The 16,889-nt window shown below is 37.7% G+C and overlaps 1 protein-coding gene across 1 annotated transcript; it reads right to left on the minus strand.

Annotated features, from left to right (window-relative positions):
• Positions 1-4,973: 4,973 nt before the first annotated feature.
• Positions 4,974-16,362, minus strand: LOC106803039 (glycine N-phenylacetyltransferase-like). The gene is made up of 5 exons (XM_087423248.1): positions 16,279-16,362; positions 10,205-10,312; positions 8,075-8,201; positions 7,044-7,215; positions 4,974-5,380 (listed from the first exon to the last, which is right to left on the minus strand). Exons 1-5 carry the CDS (start codon positions 16,354-16,356, stop codon positions 4,978-4,980), a joined length of 888 nt encoding a protein of 295 aa, XP_087279374.1. The 5' UTR covers positions 16,357-16,362; the 3' UTR covers positions 4,974-4,977.
• Positions 16,363-16,889: the final 527 nt, after the last annotated feature.

Consider the following 16,889-nt stretch of genomic DNA (forward strand, 5'->3'; position numbering starts at 1 on the left):
AAATGTTGAAATTCTTTTTATTTTCTTAGGAATTATTCATGGTCTCAAATGTCGAGCCTCTTTGTTATTCGACTTATAGGATCTCAAAAAAGAAAACATGGAGAATTGAGAAAATATCTTTTGAGACCGAACTGATTCATATGGTTAGGTGGAGTAATGGTATTTAAATAAAGATGTAACAACTCTATCCTAGATATTTATCTATAGCTATTTAAGACAATTTTTGATTAGAATATTCTTGATCAAAATGCATTTTAGAAGTATTAATTGCAGGTATGGCCATTAATTGGGTTTTTCCACTTGTTGTCATATCCCATACTTCTCTAAATTGTTTCTACTAGCAGTAGCTTGGGATATTTAAATTATAGGCTAACCCTGTCCAGGTCATTAATATTAGTAAATGTAACATTAAACTGAAAATCAAGGTTGAGTAACCTGCATCTAGTAAAAAGGAAACAAAGACTAAAAGAATAAAAAGCAAAAGTGTGTGAAGTAGAATGGGGCAATCAGTGGTTCCATGCGTCTAGAATCATCTGGTTCTGAGTAGAATCTATCTGTTTCAATGTGAATGTCTTCAAGTTGTGGGGATCGTGAGTCTGCAATCAGTTTCTATGGATTGTCCATTTGAAGAGATTCTCTGGAGAATTTCATTTCAAGATTTCTAATAGATGTAAGTTTCCAATTGTCTTCTAATGGGAGTGGATTATGTCATTTTAGTTGAGAAACATGTATCCAAGGATTATTTCCTTGCAGTATAGCAGCTGTACTCGTAGACAAAATTATCTTGATGAGGTCACTCCTGGCAAGGCTCGAGGGCAGGCTTTCTCTGATGTTTTTTCCAGAACATCAAATCATCTGATTTCAGGTAATGTCAGTGCTGATTGACTAGGTGGTTGAGGAGAAAAAGCATCCCATATCTGCTGATCTTAGAACTGAGTATTTTGGGCTAGTGATTGTAGCCAGATCTGCTTATATAGTGGGAGCTAAGCATGGCTGGCGATGTTCCTAATTAAATGGGCTGTTGGTGAGTAGCTAATAAGATGACACTATGTGACTTTCTGAATAAAATAATGAAGAGTCATGAGAGTTAAAAGTAGTATGTTAGGCCAAGTGAGTTCATGAATATCTGATAATTGAGCCAATTCTAGTTCCAAAATTCTAAAATTTTGAATAAAATAGGAATAGATCCCCAGTGATATGTGAGATTACATCAAATTATCTAAAGTATGCATAATTGGAGTTCCAGAAGGAGATGAGAGACAGAGATAGTAACAAAACATTTTTTAATGGCCAAAAAATTGCAAATTTGACTTAAAGTTATCAACCTACAGACCCAAGGATCTCAACAAACGCTGAGGATGATAAACACAAAGTAAAACAAATGTAGGAATATGCTAATTAAATTGACAAAAAGCAAAGATAAAAAGGAAATTTTAAAAGCAGTCAGAGTCAGTAAGAAGGCATAATAGGAAACCCTAGATCTCCAAACCCTTGACACACTGACTCAAAAACAATACACATCTCAATTCACCTTGTGAGAAATCCAGAGACCAGTTGAGAAGCTGCTGGACACCAGCCGGGCATGAGACCTGCTGTATTAAGGCCAGTAGGAAAATATGTGGCACCTTCTTGCCATAAGCCCTCACCCTGGCACAGCACTTCATGATTGGAAGGAAGCCCCCAACTCCTTGCCTGTCCCTGGGGAGAAAGCGAGAGCAGTGGACCATACACCCAATGATCTGACTTTTCAGAAGCAGCTTGAGGGACTTTTTTTTTTTTTGTCTTGCTTGAATCTGAGAGCTGAGAGGAAAGAGTCCCAGAATGGGGACCACCAAGAAGAAAGGTGATGGTTTGGACTAGTGAGCACTTACTGGCAATAGTCCCCCTCCCATTGAATAATGCAGAATGAGGAGGCAAAAATCCCCCAAATTCTAGCTTTTCCCCAAAACAAAAACTAAAATGTGTTGGCAAGGATGCGGAGACATTGTAACCCTTGTGCACTATTGGAAGAAATGTAATATGGTGCAGTCACTATGAAAACCAATATGACAGTTCCTCAAAAAATTAAAAATAGAACTACCATATGATCCATTAATCCCACTTCTGGGTATCTAGCCAAGGGAATTTAAATCAGAATCTTGAATAGCTATCTGCACTCTCACATTCATTGCAACATTATTCACAACAGCCAAGATGAAGAAACAACTTAAATGTCCATCGACAGAGAAACAGATAAATAAAATGTGGTATATCCATACAATGGAATATTATTCAGTGTTAAAAAATAAAATCCTGCAATATGTGACAACATGGATGAAACCTGAGGACTTTATATTAAGTGAAATAAGCTACTCACAGAAGGACAAATAGTGCATGACTCCACTTATATGAGGCATCTGAAGTAATGATACTCACAGAAGCAGAAAGTGGAGTGGTGGTTACCAGGAGCTGGGGAGAGGGAAAGATGATGAATTGCTGTTCAATGAGTATACAATGTCTGCTATGTAAGACGCAATGTTCTAGAGATCTGTACAACATTGTGCTTATAGATAACGATACTGTGATACATTTAAATATTTGTTAAGATCTCATATTATTTTCTTAACCACAATAAAATAATAAAAATTTAAAGGGAGGGAAAAAGCAGTCAGATACACAAAGATGAAATTCATCCAGGGAACAATGACAAGAATTATGGTCGGTTTCTCATCACTACAATTTAGAATGCACTGGAACAACATTGTAAAAAGTGCTTCAGGAAAAACATTCATATAATTCTGTATCCAGTAAAAGTATCCTTCAAAAATTTAGTTAAAATAAAGCCATTTTCAGATAAAACTAAACAGCTAGTATAATTTATCATTAGAATCTGTGCTGCTTTATATTTTCAGTATTCAGAAAATTCCAGTGTTGTGATGATATCACAGTTGTCACATAAAGTGCCATCTCTGACCAGCAGAATTTGAGTTCATCTTGCTTCCTCCTTGATGCAGCAGCTTGGAGAATTCTGGTTTTTTCTACCATTGGTACATCCCCAGTGTCTATCTTCTCTGATAATCATATCTACTTCACACTAATTCATTAGAGATGTGGGAATTTTGTTGAAGTTGTTTAACTTTATTGAGATGTGAGAATATTTTTTTATTCCAACACTATGCAGGAAAATATCTAAATACATAAATATATATACATATATATCACTATAAATTAGTGCATTAACAAATTAATGTATTGTGCTATTTTCAAATTCCTTTTTGAGGAAGACAAAAAATTCATTACCTTAAAAATATATTTGATGGCAATATAAAATTCTTTCTTTCTGAACTCTTAGAATGTCGAGTGTATTACAAGAGAAAATTGAATATAAAGTCATCCTCCTGAACATTTTTGAAGCTTCAATTTTCTGAAACTGCACAAAACATTAGTGCATAGCATACAATATTAGATGGAGGGTTATTTTCAATATATAATGTCCTTTATTAAATTGTATAAAATGTCCTACAGTTTGGTACATGAATAATGGCTGGTATTAACTATGAAACTCCCCCTCACTCATGATAGAACATTACATTTAAAGTAGCCTTCTCTACCCAGAGTAGTCTTGTTTTTACACAAATAATTCAGGTTCATACTGAAACTTGGAGTAAGCTGATAACATGCCAAATTTCCTTTTATCATCTCAATTTATAAAAAACGTCATATTTGGTATTTACCATTTTAATCTAGTTTATAAAATATATAAACGTTATCTGATAAAACTCCACAAACTAGATACTATTTTTTGTAGATGTTTCCTGATTAGCCTTAAATTTAAACTATTTTTGCTATCTAGACTTTAACAGTTATTGTACAATTTTCTTTTTGCATGTGTGTTCTTTCTGGATATCAAGATGTTAAACTGTCCCGCTGTTGTGATATGACAAGGTACTTAAAATATCTTCCTCTGTATGCCATGAACACACTCTAAATAAGGGTAAATATGATGCTGCTGGAAAGAAGAATAAATGACACTACTAGAACAGTGGGTTGCTTTTATTCTTTATTGATTATGTATATTTTCCTTACCAGCCATATGGATTAAAAGAAAATTGTACACCAGAGAAATAAGCCAGATGGAGAAACACAAATACTGCATGGTATCACTTACATGTGGAATCTAAGAAAAACAAAAAAGTCAAACTCATAGAAACACAGAGTAGAATGGTGGTTGCCAGGGTTGGGATGTGGAGGAAACAGGGAGAGGTTGGTAAAAAGGTACAAACTTTCAGTTATAAGATGAATAAGCTCTGAGGATGTAATGTATAGCATAGGGACTATAGTTTAATAATATCGTATCACTGAAATTTGTTAAGAGAGTAGACCTAAGCGATCTCAGCAAAAAAACAAAAAAAAAAGGTAAGTGTGTGAGGTGACAGATGTATTAATTAACTTAATTGTGGGAATTCTTTCACAATGTATACATATATCAAATCATCATGTTGTACACTTTAAATAAATTACAACTTTATTTGTCATTATACCTCAATAAAACTGGGGAGGGGGTGAAGGGAGGATATCGGAAAGAGAAAGGGAAAATTACACTACCCATAAGATAATACCATATCTTGGCAAAACTGACAAGATATACCCATTAGCAACAATCCACGTGAGAGATAGGAATTCCAGGAGAAGCATTAGGGCAGTTGCAGCTGAATAGAGTGTCATCGAGATCCCAAAGTGTAGGAAACTCAACAAGACCAGGGTCCACTACAGGAAGGTCTGGCCATGACAGTTCTGCTGGACCCAAAGGGAAGCCCATGAGTGGTTTACGAGGAAGGACTGTGGAAGTTCTGTTGACCATTCACACTGCTTCCCCAGAGCCTAAATAACACGCACCGCTTTACTGCTGGTTACAATTTATTCTTTCTCTCTGCCCAACCATCTGCTCCTCCTGCCATGTGACCAGTCCACCCAACACTGTCTGAGTTCAGGGCTGCTTCACAGAGGCACACAGTTCCACTGGTTCCAGTCACAGGGTATGCAGATGTGATGCAGATTATGACTCATTTTCTGCATAATCTTGTTGGCTCTGTCTATGTGGTTATATGCGGGGAAGCCAAGTTTGTCCAGAGCCTGGACATGAGCATGTAGGTTATGGGAGGCGAGACCCTGGCCCCGGTACTCAGGCATGGTGGCACCCATCCGCATCTCTCCTGTCTGGTCCATCAGAGACCAGGACACAGGGGTCCCCTCAGGTCCCAGCACACACATGGTGGGGAAGGTCCGGATACAGCGCTCAATGAATCTCTGGCTCCTCTCATTGCCGCCGAAATGCCAGAATTTATTCACCAAAGGAGCATGGGTAACATCCAGGGATGAGAATTTAAACATCTCTTGGTTACTATTCAGAACAAGGGAAAAGAATAGCCCATAATGTCACACATACTGTGCAGTATTATATTTGTTTTCCCAAAATTGTCTTCAGACCATGCAAATAAGGGCACAAGTAAAGGTACAGAGTCGCAGCCAGGCTGCCTGGATTCAAAATCTGACCAGGTGTGTGATCTTAAGCAGGCAATGTAATGTCTCTCTGCCTCCACTTCTTCTTTATAAAATGGGGAATTAATAGCACCTCCCTCAAAGACAGATATGAATATTAGAAGAGCTACTGCATGATAAGTGCCTAGGACTTGTGCCACACAAATGATAAGAATTACACAAATATTAAGTATTGCTCTTCTCAACATTGGTGACTCTCCACTTAAGATGGAGGAATTTATATTATCCCCACTTTACAGATAAGAAAAAGAGATAAACAGAAGATAAATGAGTGCCCAAAAGCACATGCTAGCAAGCTGTAAAGAATCACGGAGTCTTAGAATGCTGGCGTCAGGGGGCAGTGAGGTGGAGTGCAGGTAGCCCCAAGCTACAGAACACTGAAGTCTAAAGGCTTCCGCAATGGTGTAAAGGGGCTTCGGGAGGTGTCCCTGAAAGAACCCACAATGTGGAACTAGAAGATCTAGACTCAACCCCAGTTATGCCCTGAGCCATCCATGTGATCTGAACAAGCTATTTCATCATCTGAGCCTGTGTTCTTCCAGGAAAACGTGGATAATGTGTCCCACCTTGTCTATCTCATGGGCTGCACAAGAGAATCAAATGAGATTCCAGATGTGGAGGTGCTTCTCAGGTTGTAGTGTGATAAGACGTGAATAAATGTCTTCCAGGCCATGGGATTGGGCGTGTCCAGATCAAATCTCCACCATCAGTGATCAATTCTATTCAATGTTAGACTGGACATCAAGGGCGGAAAACATATAATTTGTTGAAATTCTCTTTGTTGGAAAACTTTTGCTCTGTGAAGTGAGTTCATTAAATGTGTAGTTATCAAGCACCTACTATGTGTTTTGTTCTGGCTATTGAGGATCTATTGGTGAACAAAATAAAGAGGATCCCTGATCTAGTGGAGTTTGAAATATTGTAGGGGAGAATCAACAAACAGGTCAATAAATACGTGAATAAGATGATTTCAGATAATAAATGCAATAAAGAAAACAAAAATTGGGTTTTCTGATGAAGAATTATGAGAGGGGGTGGTTTTAGATGCTTTGAGAAAAACTCTCTAAGGTAACGACATTTAAGAATATGATTAGCAAGAAAGAGGCAAATATGTAAAGATCAGAGGGAAGGTCATTTTAGACAAAGAGGAAATGCAATGACCCAAAGGCATGTGTGAGTGTGTGAAATCAAGTTGCAGAAGGAGCCCACCAGCTGCTGTTGGGAGTAAGCAAGAGGGACAGGATGAAGTCCAGGAGGTGATGTGATGGGTACCAGGTCTTACAGGACCTTGAAGGTTCAAAAGGAGGTTGGATTTTATTCAAGGTGAGCTGAGAAACATCAATGGCTTTCAAGTGAGGGAAATGACATAATCCATGTTATAGACTAAAAGGATCATCCTGGAAATGGATTGTAGAGAGGCAAGAGTGAACGTAGAGAGAAAAGTTGGAAGGCTACTTCAGTAGTGAAAAATGTGAGCAGTGCAGAGCATCTTTTTTCAAACTCACACGGCCTTGGGGGTGCCAGTTTGAAGAGGTAAATTCTTTGTCTCCGGCAGGGAAGGGAGCAGTTTCCTGGCTGTCTCTGGCATCACGTAGAGAAGACGTTGTGTTTGCTTGACCTTGACCAATTTAGTGGTTCCAAGATTCTGTATCACCTCATCCAGGCTGGACTGTGAACCTAGAGAGGAACAGAGGCAGGAGAGAAGTAATGGCCCATTTAGAAGCTACAATCAGTTTCCCAATGGACATCTGCAGGATTTAAAGTCAGGCAGTGCTGCTTCCGGTGTTACTAAAAACCATGTGACCATGGCCATGTCACTCCCTGAGCATGTTTTCTCTTACTCAAAACAGAGATAATACAAGAAATCCCGACTACACCACTGTGAAATCAAAGGAGCAGTGGTATTTAAAAAATAGCAGCCAACTTTGCATGTGCTCATATTACATGCCCAGGTATTGGTCTAACACCACATTTAATTCTTACATTGACTCCATGTTATAAGTACTTCCATTATCCTCATTTTTTATATATGAGGAAACTGAATAATAGATAAGTTACATCACTTGCTCAAGATCACAAAGCAAGTAACAGGCAGAGAAAGGTTGTCACCTGAGGGAGTCTGACTCTGGAGGGCGTGCTCACAACCATGGTAGTTGTTTTCATGACCTGAGAGGTGCTCTATGGTACAAGGAGCTGTCACTCTTATTGTAGGCATGGAAGGCCAGAGGGGGAGCTCTGCTCTCACACCTAATCACTTTATCTTAAGGAATCCTTAATATGTCTGCAAAATATATCACGAATCCTCAGCTAACAGTTTCTTATATCAACTCCATAGTTAGCAACCTTTGAATTCCACTCCGCTGAAGACGTGCTGTCAACTGATACAAGGAATGAAGAAGGAATCAAGCTGAGTGTCTGGGGTTTGGTAAAAGGAAGTAAAGATTATAGGGGAATGCTCTTGGGATGAATAGTGACCCTACTGGTATGGACATGAGCAGTCCCAGCAACCAGCACACATCCCAGATCTCTTACTTACTTTGGATCTGCAAATGTTGTTTCCAATTGATGATATCTGATGCGGCAAGGACTTCTTGACAGTTCTTGGGATCCTTAGAATAGATTTGGTAGGAGTTGGTATAGTGATCAAAGTCGTCTGTCATCTCCTGTTTGGTTGGGTAACATGGAATAAATCAAATTGATTATATCCAGTGGTTGGAATACTTGCGTTTAGTATTTCATTACACTGTGCTTAAATATTTACAAACTTAAATATTTATATTTTTCTCAACATTCTATCATTATTCCTGAATCATCTACATCATGAGACCAAGTCAGGGATTTAATCAATTATTTAATTTGTGATTAAGAAAAACTTGCTTAGGGCCAGCCTGGTTGTGTCTTGCTTAAGTTCGTGCACTCCACTTCAGCAGCCTGGGGTTCACGGGTTCAGATCCTGGGTGTGGACTTCCGCACCGCTTATCAAGCCATGTGGTGGCAGGCATCCAACATGTAAAGTAGAGGAAGATAGGCATGGGTGTTCGCCCAGGGCCAATCTCCCTCAGCAAAAAGAGGAGAATTGGCAATGGAGGTTAGCTCAGGGCTAATCTTCCTCACCCACAAAAATAAACAAATAAATAAAAACTTGCTGAAGTAGATATTTGTATGTCACATTATGATTTCAAATCAACCAAAGGTGCACCAATTATAGAAGAAAGTGTGCTTCTATAATTCTGTAATTCTCAGGAGAAAGAAAGAAAGAATTATTTTCAAAGGCAAGCTTCCACTGCAATAGTAAATCTTATTTTATTTCAAAGAGTCTCAGAACAAATGGATTATGAACAAGACAATTTTTAAATTGATAATTCTAACCTTGTATTAGAATTTTCACTTACACATGATAAAGCTATGCAAAACAAAGACACATGGTGTCTTTAAAACGTAAACCACAATGAACTGTTGTTTAAAAAGAATTCACATGCCCAGCAACATTGAAACACAAAATTTATCCAAAGAGATCTTCTCAAAGTTATCAAATAAGAGATGGGATTATTTGAAGATGAAGGAAGGAGCCAGAGAACAACTCAAGGGTAAAAGAGCTGGGGTGTTGCATGGAAATGCATTCATCACGTAGCATTAATGCCACTGATGATCTGTGCTTTTAAAATCACATAAAGAAAGCAAATATTATTCCATTTTTAGATTTCAATAATTAATTTAATTAGCTTAATTTTTGAATTGTGTTTAGGTTGATTTTTTTTTTTTTTCGTGAGTAGGACTAGCCCTGAGCTAACATCCGATGCCAATCCTCTCCTTTTTTTTTTCTTGAGGAAGAGTGGCCCTGGGTAACATCCATGCCCATCTTCCTCTACTTTATGTGGGTCGCTGCCACGGCACGGCATATCAAGCGGTGTGTTGGTGCGCACTTGGGATCTGAACCTGTGAACCCCGGGCTGCCGAAGCAGAGCACGAGCACTTAACCACTTGCGCCACCAGGCCGGCCCCTAGGTTGATGTTTTTTAAAAATACTATACATTTAAATTTTATTTGTAAATAATTTATATTAAAATGATAGTATCTGGTTACATATTTTTGCATGCTGGAATTTTTATTTGATATTTTTCAATATGCTTCAAACGTATTTGCACTTGAAATGTATTATTCTCTTAGTTTAAGTGATTTTAAAAGTCTAGTACTGAAAATATATTCCCAAATACAGTCATTGTAATTTGTTCTTTGTATTTTCCTAACATTCTTCATATTTACCTTCACATATTTTTAGCTGTTGTTTTCTTTGCTTAGAATGCATCTTCTGTTCTTCTCAGCCTGTCAAAGCCTATTAATCTTCAAAACCAAGTTTTGGGGAAATGTCGACCAGGAAGGCTGTCTACTTCTTTCCCTGCATCCCCTGACATTTATAGATTTAATTATCTCTTAGCCAGTGCTACTTCTGTATCTTGTATGTTCTTGTACATTTTTGTGCATTTTCACACTGTGTTGTGATTTATTTACTTTCCTCCAGGCTGTGAGCTTCTTGAGGACAAGGACTTGTTCACCATCACTGTGATTCATTTCTTTATCCTCACGGCCCACCACATTGCCAGTTGTACGGTAGGCATATAGCGAATAAGAACAGACAAGCATATTCATTCCACATCTGGCACCTTACCTGCTCCTGAGGGCGGATAACCACTGTCCTAAAATCAGGCCACTTGTCCACCAGGGCCTTGAGCTTGAACGGGTTTCCCTGATTCATGTGGAAGACGGTCCCATAAACCTGCAGCATCCCGAGAAAGCGAGAGGGTCGGCTTATTAGGAAGGGATGGCAAAGTGTATTGTTTGAACAGAACAAGGATTATTTCTATGAAATCAGGGAAAGTAACTGATAGTACACCTAGTTCAAACAATCTTTAGGTTCTACTTTATTACTCCAAATGGAAATACATTTTCGGGTCAAACCATGAGAATATCATATGAATATGGATAAATATCCAGATAAATAAAATGAATAAATTAAAAATCATGCACTATTACATTGTAGAATTTAGTGTTTTACCTTTCCTTTTTACTTTATTTATCTACATATACACACACAATTTTTAAACAATGAAATTACCTAATAAATATTAAGTTAACATCTATCCCCTCCCACATACAGACATACACACACTATACTATGGGCATATTTTCATGTCAATAAATCTACATAATCGTTTTTAATGACTGCATACTATTCATTACATCGAAAGATTCTATTCATTTTTCCTATCTCCTATTGCTGGTCATTTCAGTTTTTTCTAATTTTTTAGTTTAAAGGTTTATTCTTCAAGGAACATTTATTTTGCATAAATCTTTGCAAATATGCCTATTATTACTAATTTTATAAGGGGAATTTCTGCGTCAAAGATCAACTCTTTTAAAGATTTCTTTTTTCTTACACATATCTCCAAATTACTTTCCAGAAAGGTTAAATGAGCTCTTGACTATTTAATAAGTAGAGACAGAGCATAGTTTGGTGACCAAAGTCCGAGATACAGTGTAGTTTGGTGACCAAAGTCCAAGAACCTCACACATTGAGCAATCTGTTTAGCCTTTTCCACAAACATCTGTTCAAACATCGGCGCCCACAAAAAGAACATTGAAGAGGCTGAGAAAGAGAGATCTTCCAAATTGGAAGGGGCCCTGTGGTTGTGGGGAGAGGAAAAACAGCAGTCCATATCACGGTGGACCTTGAGACCTAAGTGCAGTTGGAAACATGATGCCTCAGCAGATGTTATGGAAAGACGCCAAAGACCAAGGACCAATGGAATGATGAACATTTCAATGACCAAAGACCACAACTCACCCTGTGCTTCCCTACATTTACCCTGAAATGTTTTGGTCAGACCTATGGAGAAAGGAGGCAAACTGATTTTACTGAGTTTTTAAGAAATTATTAAATTTCCTGCCATCAGCAGGGGCTCAATATAAAAAATAAATGCAGTTTTAGGAAAAATAAAGAACTTACTTTTTTAAACATTGGAGTTTGGAACCAGTGACATTCATATGCACTAGATTAAAAATAAGTGAAGTCACTCTTTTTATATGCACATGGCATCATCACTAAGTCAGAACATAGTGACCCAGGCAGCCACTACAAATTGAATGAATTAGAGTTGACATGTGAGATGAACTTATTCAGTGTCTACTATTTGGAGAGTGAGATGGGTAGTCCGTCAGGCCATGATACACAAATCTTTCTGTCACTTGAGACTCAGTGAGTATTGAATGGGAATGAGTTTTAGGTTATACCTTTGTAACAAGAACCATTCATACAAATATTCTAGATTTCTGTTTACGCAAAAAACTGTGTCATCAAAGAGTCAACTGAGGGGAAAGGAGAACTCACTAAAGTTGAGGATCTACTATTGAGGGGTACTTTGCCACACGATAGAGTTAGGCTAACCGTAGTGCCAAGAGTTTTCTCAAAAAAGTTGGAATCCACTTAACATACGAAGTGAAGAACAATTAAAACCCAAGAGATCTACCCTACAGAACATGCAAGAAAAAAATTTTAATCTGGAAAACTTTAAAGCAGCCACTCAAGATAAAAATATGTCAGTCCACAGAGCATCTAACTGATTTACTACCTTGCCCTCCTAAAAAGATGAAAGGTCATTATCTGTAGGATGAGTTACTTCATTGCATATGATTTCTAGTTGAAGGCAGTTAAATGTTAATACAGACAAATGTTAGGTGATGCCTACCAAAAAAGATGATTTTAGTTTTAGCATGATTGATCTGGAGTCACTCTTTCCAGTAGTAATTAAACAAGTATGCACTGAATCTAAACCTAGTAAAGAAAATTCTGATTATTTCCTTTTTCCCAAATGCACACTCACCCTGGTTAAAGGCAGTAGGTCCCTTTGGAGAAGACTGGGAGAAAGATTGACAGGATACATTTTTGGCAGCTTGGGTGGTCATTGCTCAAGTGCACCATCCTTCCCTTCATTCAAGGAGTTCTGGGTCTGTAAACCGGCTCAAGTCTGGGAATTAATTGAGAGGATGTGACTCTCTGTTTTTATGATTCAAGTTAGACTTTTTCTTTTTGGTCAGGAAGATTAGCCTGGAGCTAACCTCTGTTGCCAGTCCTCCTCTTTTTGCTGAGGAAGATTGGCCTGAGCTAACATCTGTGCCCATCTTCCTCTGTTTTATGTGGACGCCTGCCACAGCATGGCTTGATAAGTGGTGCGTAGATCTGCACCCAGGATCCTAACTGGCAAACCCCGGGCCACTGAAGCAGAGTGTGTGAACTTAACCACTATGCCATCGGGCCAGCCCCTCAACTTAGACTTTTGAGTTTATGAAAATTACACAGTGTAGTTCCTGATATTTAGTAAGTGTTCAAGAAGGGTTGGCTCTTAATTTTGTCATTATCATTTTATTTAATCCTCCCAACAACACTGCGAGGTAATGATAACCCTGTTAAAGGTTGAGCAATGTCTACCAAAAGCATGTACTGTCTGGTTTCACTCATTTTACATGCAAGAACACTGAGACTCAGAGATGTTTAACTTTTGCAACATTACGCAGAAAACAGTGAATTTGTGGAGTCAAAACAGTTTGACTCCAGACCCTGTCTCCCTCGACAGGTGCCCCACCCTACCTCAGTCAGCAGGATCAGTGACTCGGAGTTAGACTAAGTGCCCGTGTCTTAGCTACAAATGATCCCTGTACAAGGTGGCAGAGCACCAGGAAAAGGAAGAAAAGGTAGAATATTATGTCATTCCTTCCAGCTTCCGCATCAGCTTGATCAGTGTAATAACTATTAAAGCACACCTCATACTCATGCTTGCCTAAGAAGCCCAGATGTGTGATTCATCAACAAAAGAAATGGCATTTATTTTAAAGGCAAGCCTTATAAACTAACAAGGTTTGTACCTAACGGTTTTTTTCCTGTTGTTGTCTTTTTTTTTTTTTGTGAGGAGATCAGCCCTGTGCTAACATCTGCCAATCCTCCTCTTTTTTTGCTGAGGAAGACGGCCCTGGGCTAACATCTGTGCCCATCTTCCTCCACTTTATATGGGACGCCGCCACAGCATGGCTTGCCAAGCAGTGCGTCGGTGCGCGCCCAGGATCCGAACCAGCGAACCCCGGGCCGCCGCAGCGGAGCGCGCGCACTTAACCGCTTGCGCCACCGGGCCGGCCCCTCCTGTTGTTGTCTTTTTTTTTTTCTCTTTTGGTGCTATTGTAAATGATACTGATTTCTAATTTTGAATTGCAATTGTTCATTGCTGGTATATAGAAATACAATCAATTTTTCTATTTTTTATATTGGCTTTGAATCCTATGACTTGGCTAAACTTAGTTATTATATCTAAGACCTTTTCTTTCCCATAGATTCCTTAGGAAGTTTTACATTAGACAATCATGCCATCTGTGAACAGACACTACTTTACTAATCTCTTTCCAATATGTATTCCTTTTATTTCTTTTTCTTGCCTTGTGGTACTGGCTAGGATATCCCATACCACATTGAACAGGAGTGGTGGGAATGAATATCCTTGCCTTGTTACCAATCTTAGGGGTACTATTCAGTCTTTCACTAGTTAGTATGATGTTAGGTGTAGATTTTTCCTATATGCTTTTTATCGAGTTGAAGATATCCCCTTCTATTCCTAGTTTGCTGAGAGTGTTATTTTTATCAGAAATATTACACTTGGTGAAGTATTTTTTTCTGCATCTGTTAAAGGAGGATCATACGGCTTTTCTTCTTTAGTCTGTTGATATGGTGAATTACATTGATTGATTTTTGAATATTGAACCTGCCTTGCATTCTCAAGATAAATTCCTCTTCGTTATGATGTATTATCCTTCTGATATATTGATCAACTTGACATGACGATATTTTGTTGAGGGTTTTTGCATCTATGTTCATGAGGGATATTGTTCTGTAGTCTTCTTTTCTTATAACATCCATTTCTGGGCTTGGTATCAGGGTAATTCTGGACTCTATTCTGCAAGAGTTTGTGTAGAATTGGTATTATTTCTTCTTTACGTGTGTAGTAGCAATTGCCACTGAAACCGTCTAGGCACGGAGTTTTCTTTGTTGGAACGTTTTAAATTATAAAATCAATTTCTCCAGTAGATTTAGGTTGTATATTTCTTCTTCAGTGACCTTTGGTAATTTGTGCTTTTCACAGAACATAAATTTTGAAATTTACAGGCACAGTGTTGATAATAGTACGTCCGTATTATCCTTATAATGTCTATTGGGTTTGTAGTAATGTCCTATATTTCATTCCTGATAGTGGTAATTTGTGTCTTTTCTCTTTATTTCTTGATCAGTTTGGTTAGAAGTTTATCAACGTTATTGATCTTTTCAAAGAACCAGATATTAGATACATTGATTTTCTTAATTCTTTTTCTCCCCTCCAATTTATTGGTTTCTGCGCTTATTGTTTATAATTTCCTTAATTCTTTTTGCTTTTGGGTTAATTTACTCTTCTTTTTCTACTTTCTAAGGTGGAAACTTAAAGCATTGATTTAAAACCATTATTCTTTTTTAGTATAAACACTTCATGGTATATATTTGCCACTTATCACTGCTTTAGTTGCATCCCAAAACTTTGGATATGTTGTACTTTTATTTTCAGTCAAAAATATTTTCTCATTTTCCTTGTGATTTTCAAGCATCATTTATTTGGAAGTGTTTGTATAATTTCTAAAAATTTAGTATTTTCCCGATATCTTTCAGTTTTTTAATTTTAACTTTAATTCCATATTGTTCAAGGATGTATTTGGTGTGATTTCAGTTCTCTTAAAATTCATAAAAATAGGGTATATCTTGGCAATGTTCCATGTGCACCTGAAAAATATATATTCTGCTGTTGTTGAGGGAAGTATTCTATAAATGTCAATTAGTTCAAGTTGGTTCTTAGTATTGTTCAGCTCTTCTATATAGTAAGCTTTCTGCCTATTCTATAAATTACTGAGAGAGGACTGTTGAAGTCTTTATACCTGTGGGTTTATCTATTTCTTCTTTCAGTTCTATCAGTTTTTATCTCATGTACTTTGAGCCTCTGTTGTTAGGTGTATACATTTCAGCATTTCTCATGTCTTCCTGGTGAATTGGTGCCTTTATTATAATGCAATGGTGCTCTTTATTTCTAATAATATTTTAGTCCCTTTGTAACATATATCATTGCAAAAAAAAATCTCTATGGTACCAGATCATTAATCCATTTCTTAAACATAATTTCTGTCTCACCCCAAATTAAACACAATTCTTTGCGGTTTGACGAAATAGGAGTTGACCTATTACTAATTTCAAAGAAGAATCTTAATAGTTAACCTTTCATCAGGTGCTTGATTGTTTAGGAAGAATAAATTAAACATTAACATGTTAGTTTCAGTGAACTTGGCAATTCTGGAAAAACATCCAGTGTTGCAGAACATAAATCTTGGAAGGGCACAAGGGAATGTTTTCGCGTCCTCACACAGTGAAGATCATAGTGGACTCAAATAATAGTCTTACCACTCACTATTGGTGTGATCTTGGTCAAGTCATATAACTGAGCCTCCATTTCCTTTGTGGTTCTATGGATAAAATATACCTGCCTTGCAGCAAGGTGATGTGAACTAAATGAGATGCAAGATGAGTGTCGGGCATAGACTAGGTGATGCGTGAGTGCTCGTTCTCTTTCCCACCCCTGTCATAGGCAGTTGCTTGTCTTTTTTTCCCTAAGGATGTTCCACTCTCACCTTTAAGGACTCAGGGAGGCTCTTCCTCAAGGATTTCTCTAGCATCTGCAGCATTTGTGGGCCTTGTAAGTGAAACATCTTGGCAGGTATATTAACCTAAGGAGAGGATCAAGAAACATCAAGGAATGAGAAGTGCTGCAAGACATACAACAGACACAATAGGCGGTTCTAGCTAATGGCCTGGCCTTCATACCTGCTGTTTCATTGGAGCCCCATTTACTAAACTTCTCACTAACTCCAAGGAGGAATAAGACTGGCAGAAAGCACAAGTGCCTCTTTCTGAAATTAATTTTAATACTTTTTAAACTTTAAAAAATATTTCTTAAGTTTTCATACCACTCAGAATTCCAATAATTAAGGATGCACTGATATTAACATATATATATATTATCTAAACATACATGATTGCCCTTTGAGATTAAATTTCCATCCATGATAAGCCTGACTGCCACTTAGAAACTGTATGACGTTGAGCAAGTTACTTAACTCCTCCGTGCCTTGGTTTCTCATCTATAAATGGCAATGACTATAGTACCTATCTCATAGAGTAGTTTTGACACTTAAATCAATACATAAAAGGTGCTTGGAACAGTGTCTGGGACATAGTAAGC

The sequence above is a fragment of the Ceratotherium simum genome, chromosome 34, assembly GCF_057802395.1.
Source record: "Ceratotherium simum simum isolate JZ-2026a chromosome 34, ASM5780239v1, whole genome shotgun sequence".
In the NCBI taxonomy this organism is placed as follows: Eukaryota; Metazoa; Chordata; class Mammalia; order Perissodactyla; family Rhinocerotidae; genus Ceratotherium; species Ceratotherium simum.

Bases quoted from the DNA above. Each gene is read 5' to 3' on its own strand.
- LOC106803039 (XM_087423248.1), bottom strand. From the start codon at position 16,356: ATGTTTCACTTACAAGGCCCACAAATGCTGCAGATGCTAGAGAAATCC. The intron at 8,202-10,204 runs GTAAGGTGCCAG...CCAACCAAACAG, and splicing joins TTATCCGCCCTCAGGAGCAG to GAGATGACAGACGACTTTGA. The intron at 7,216-8,074 runs GTAAGTAAGAGA...GTTCCTCTCTAG, and splicing joins ACAACATTTGCAGATCCAAA to GTTCACAGTCCAGCCTGGAT.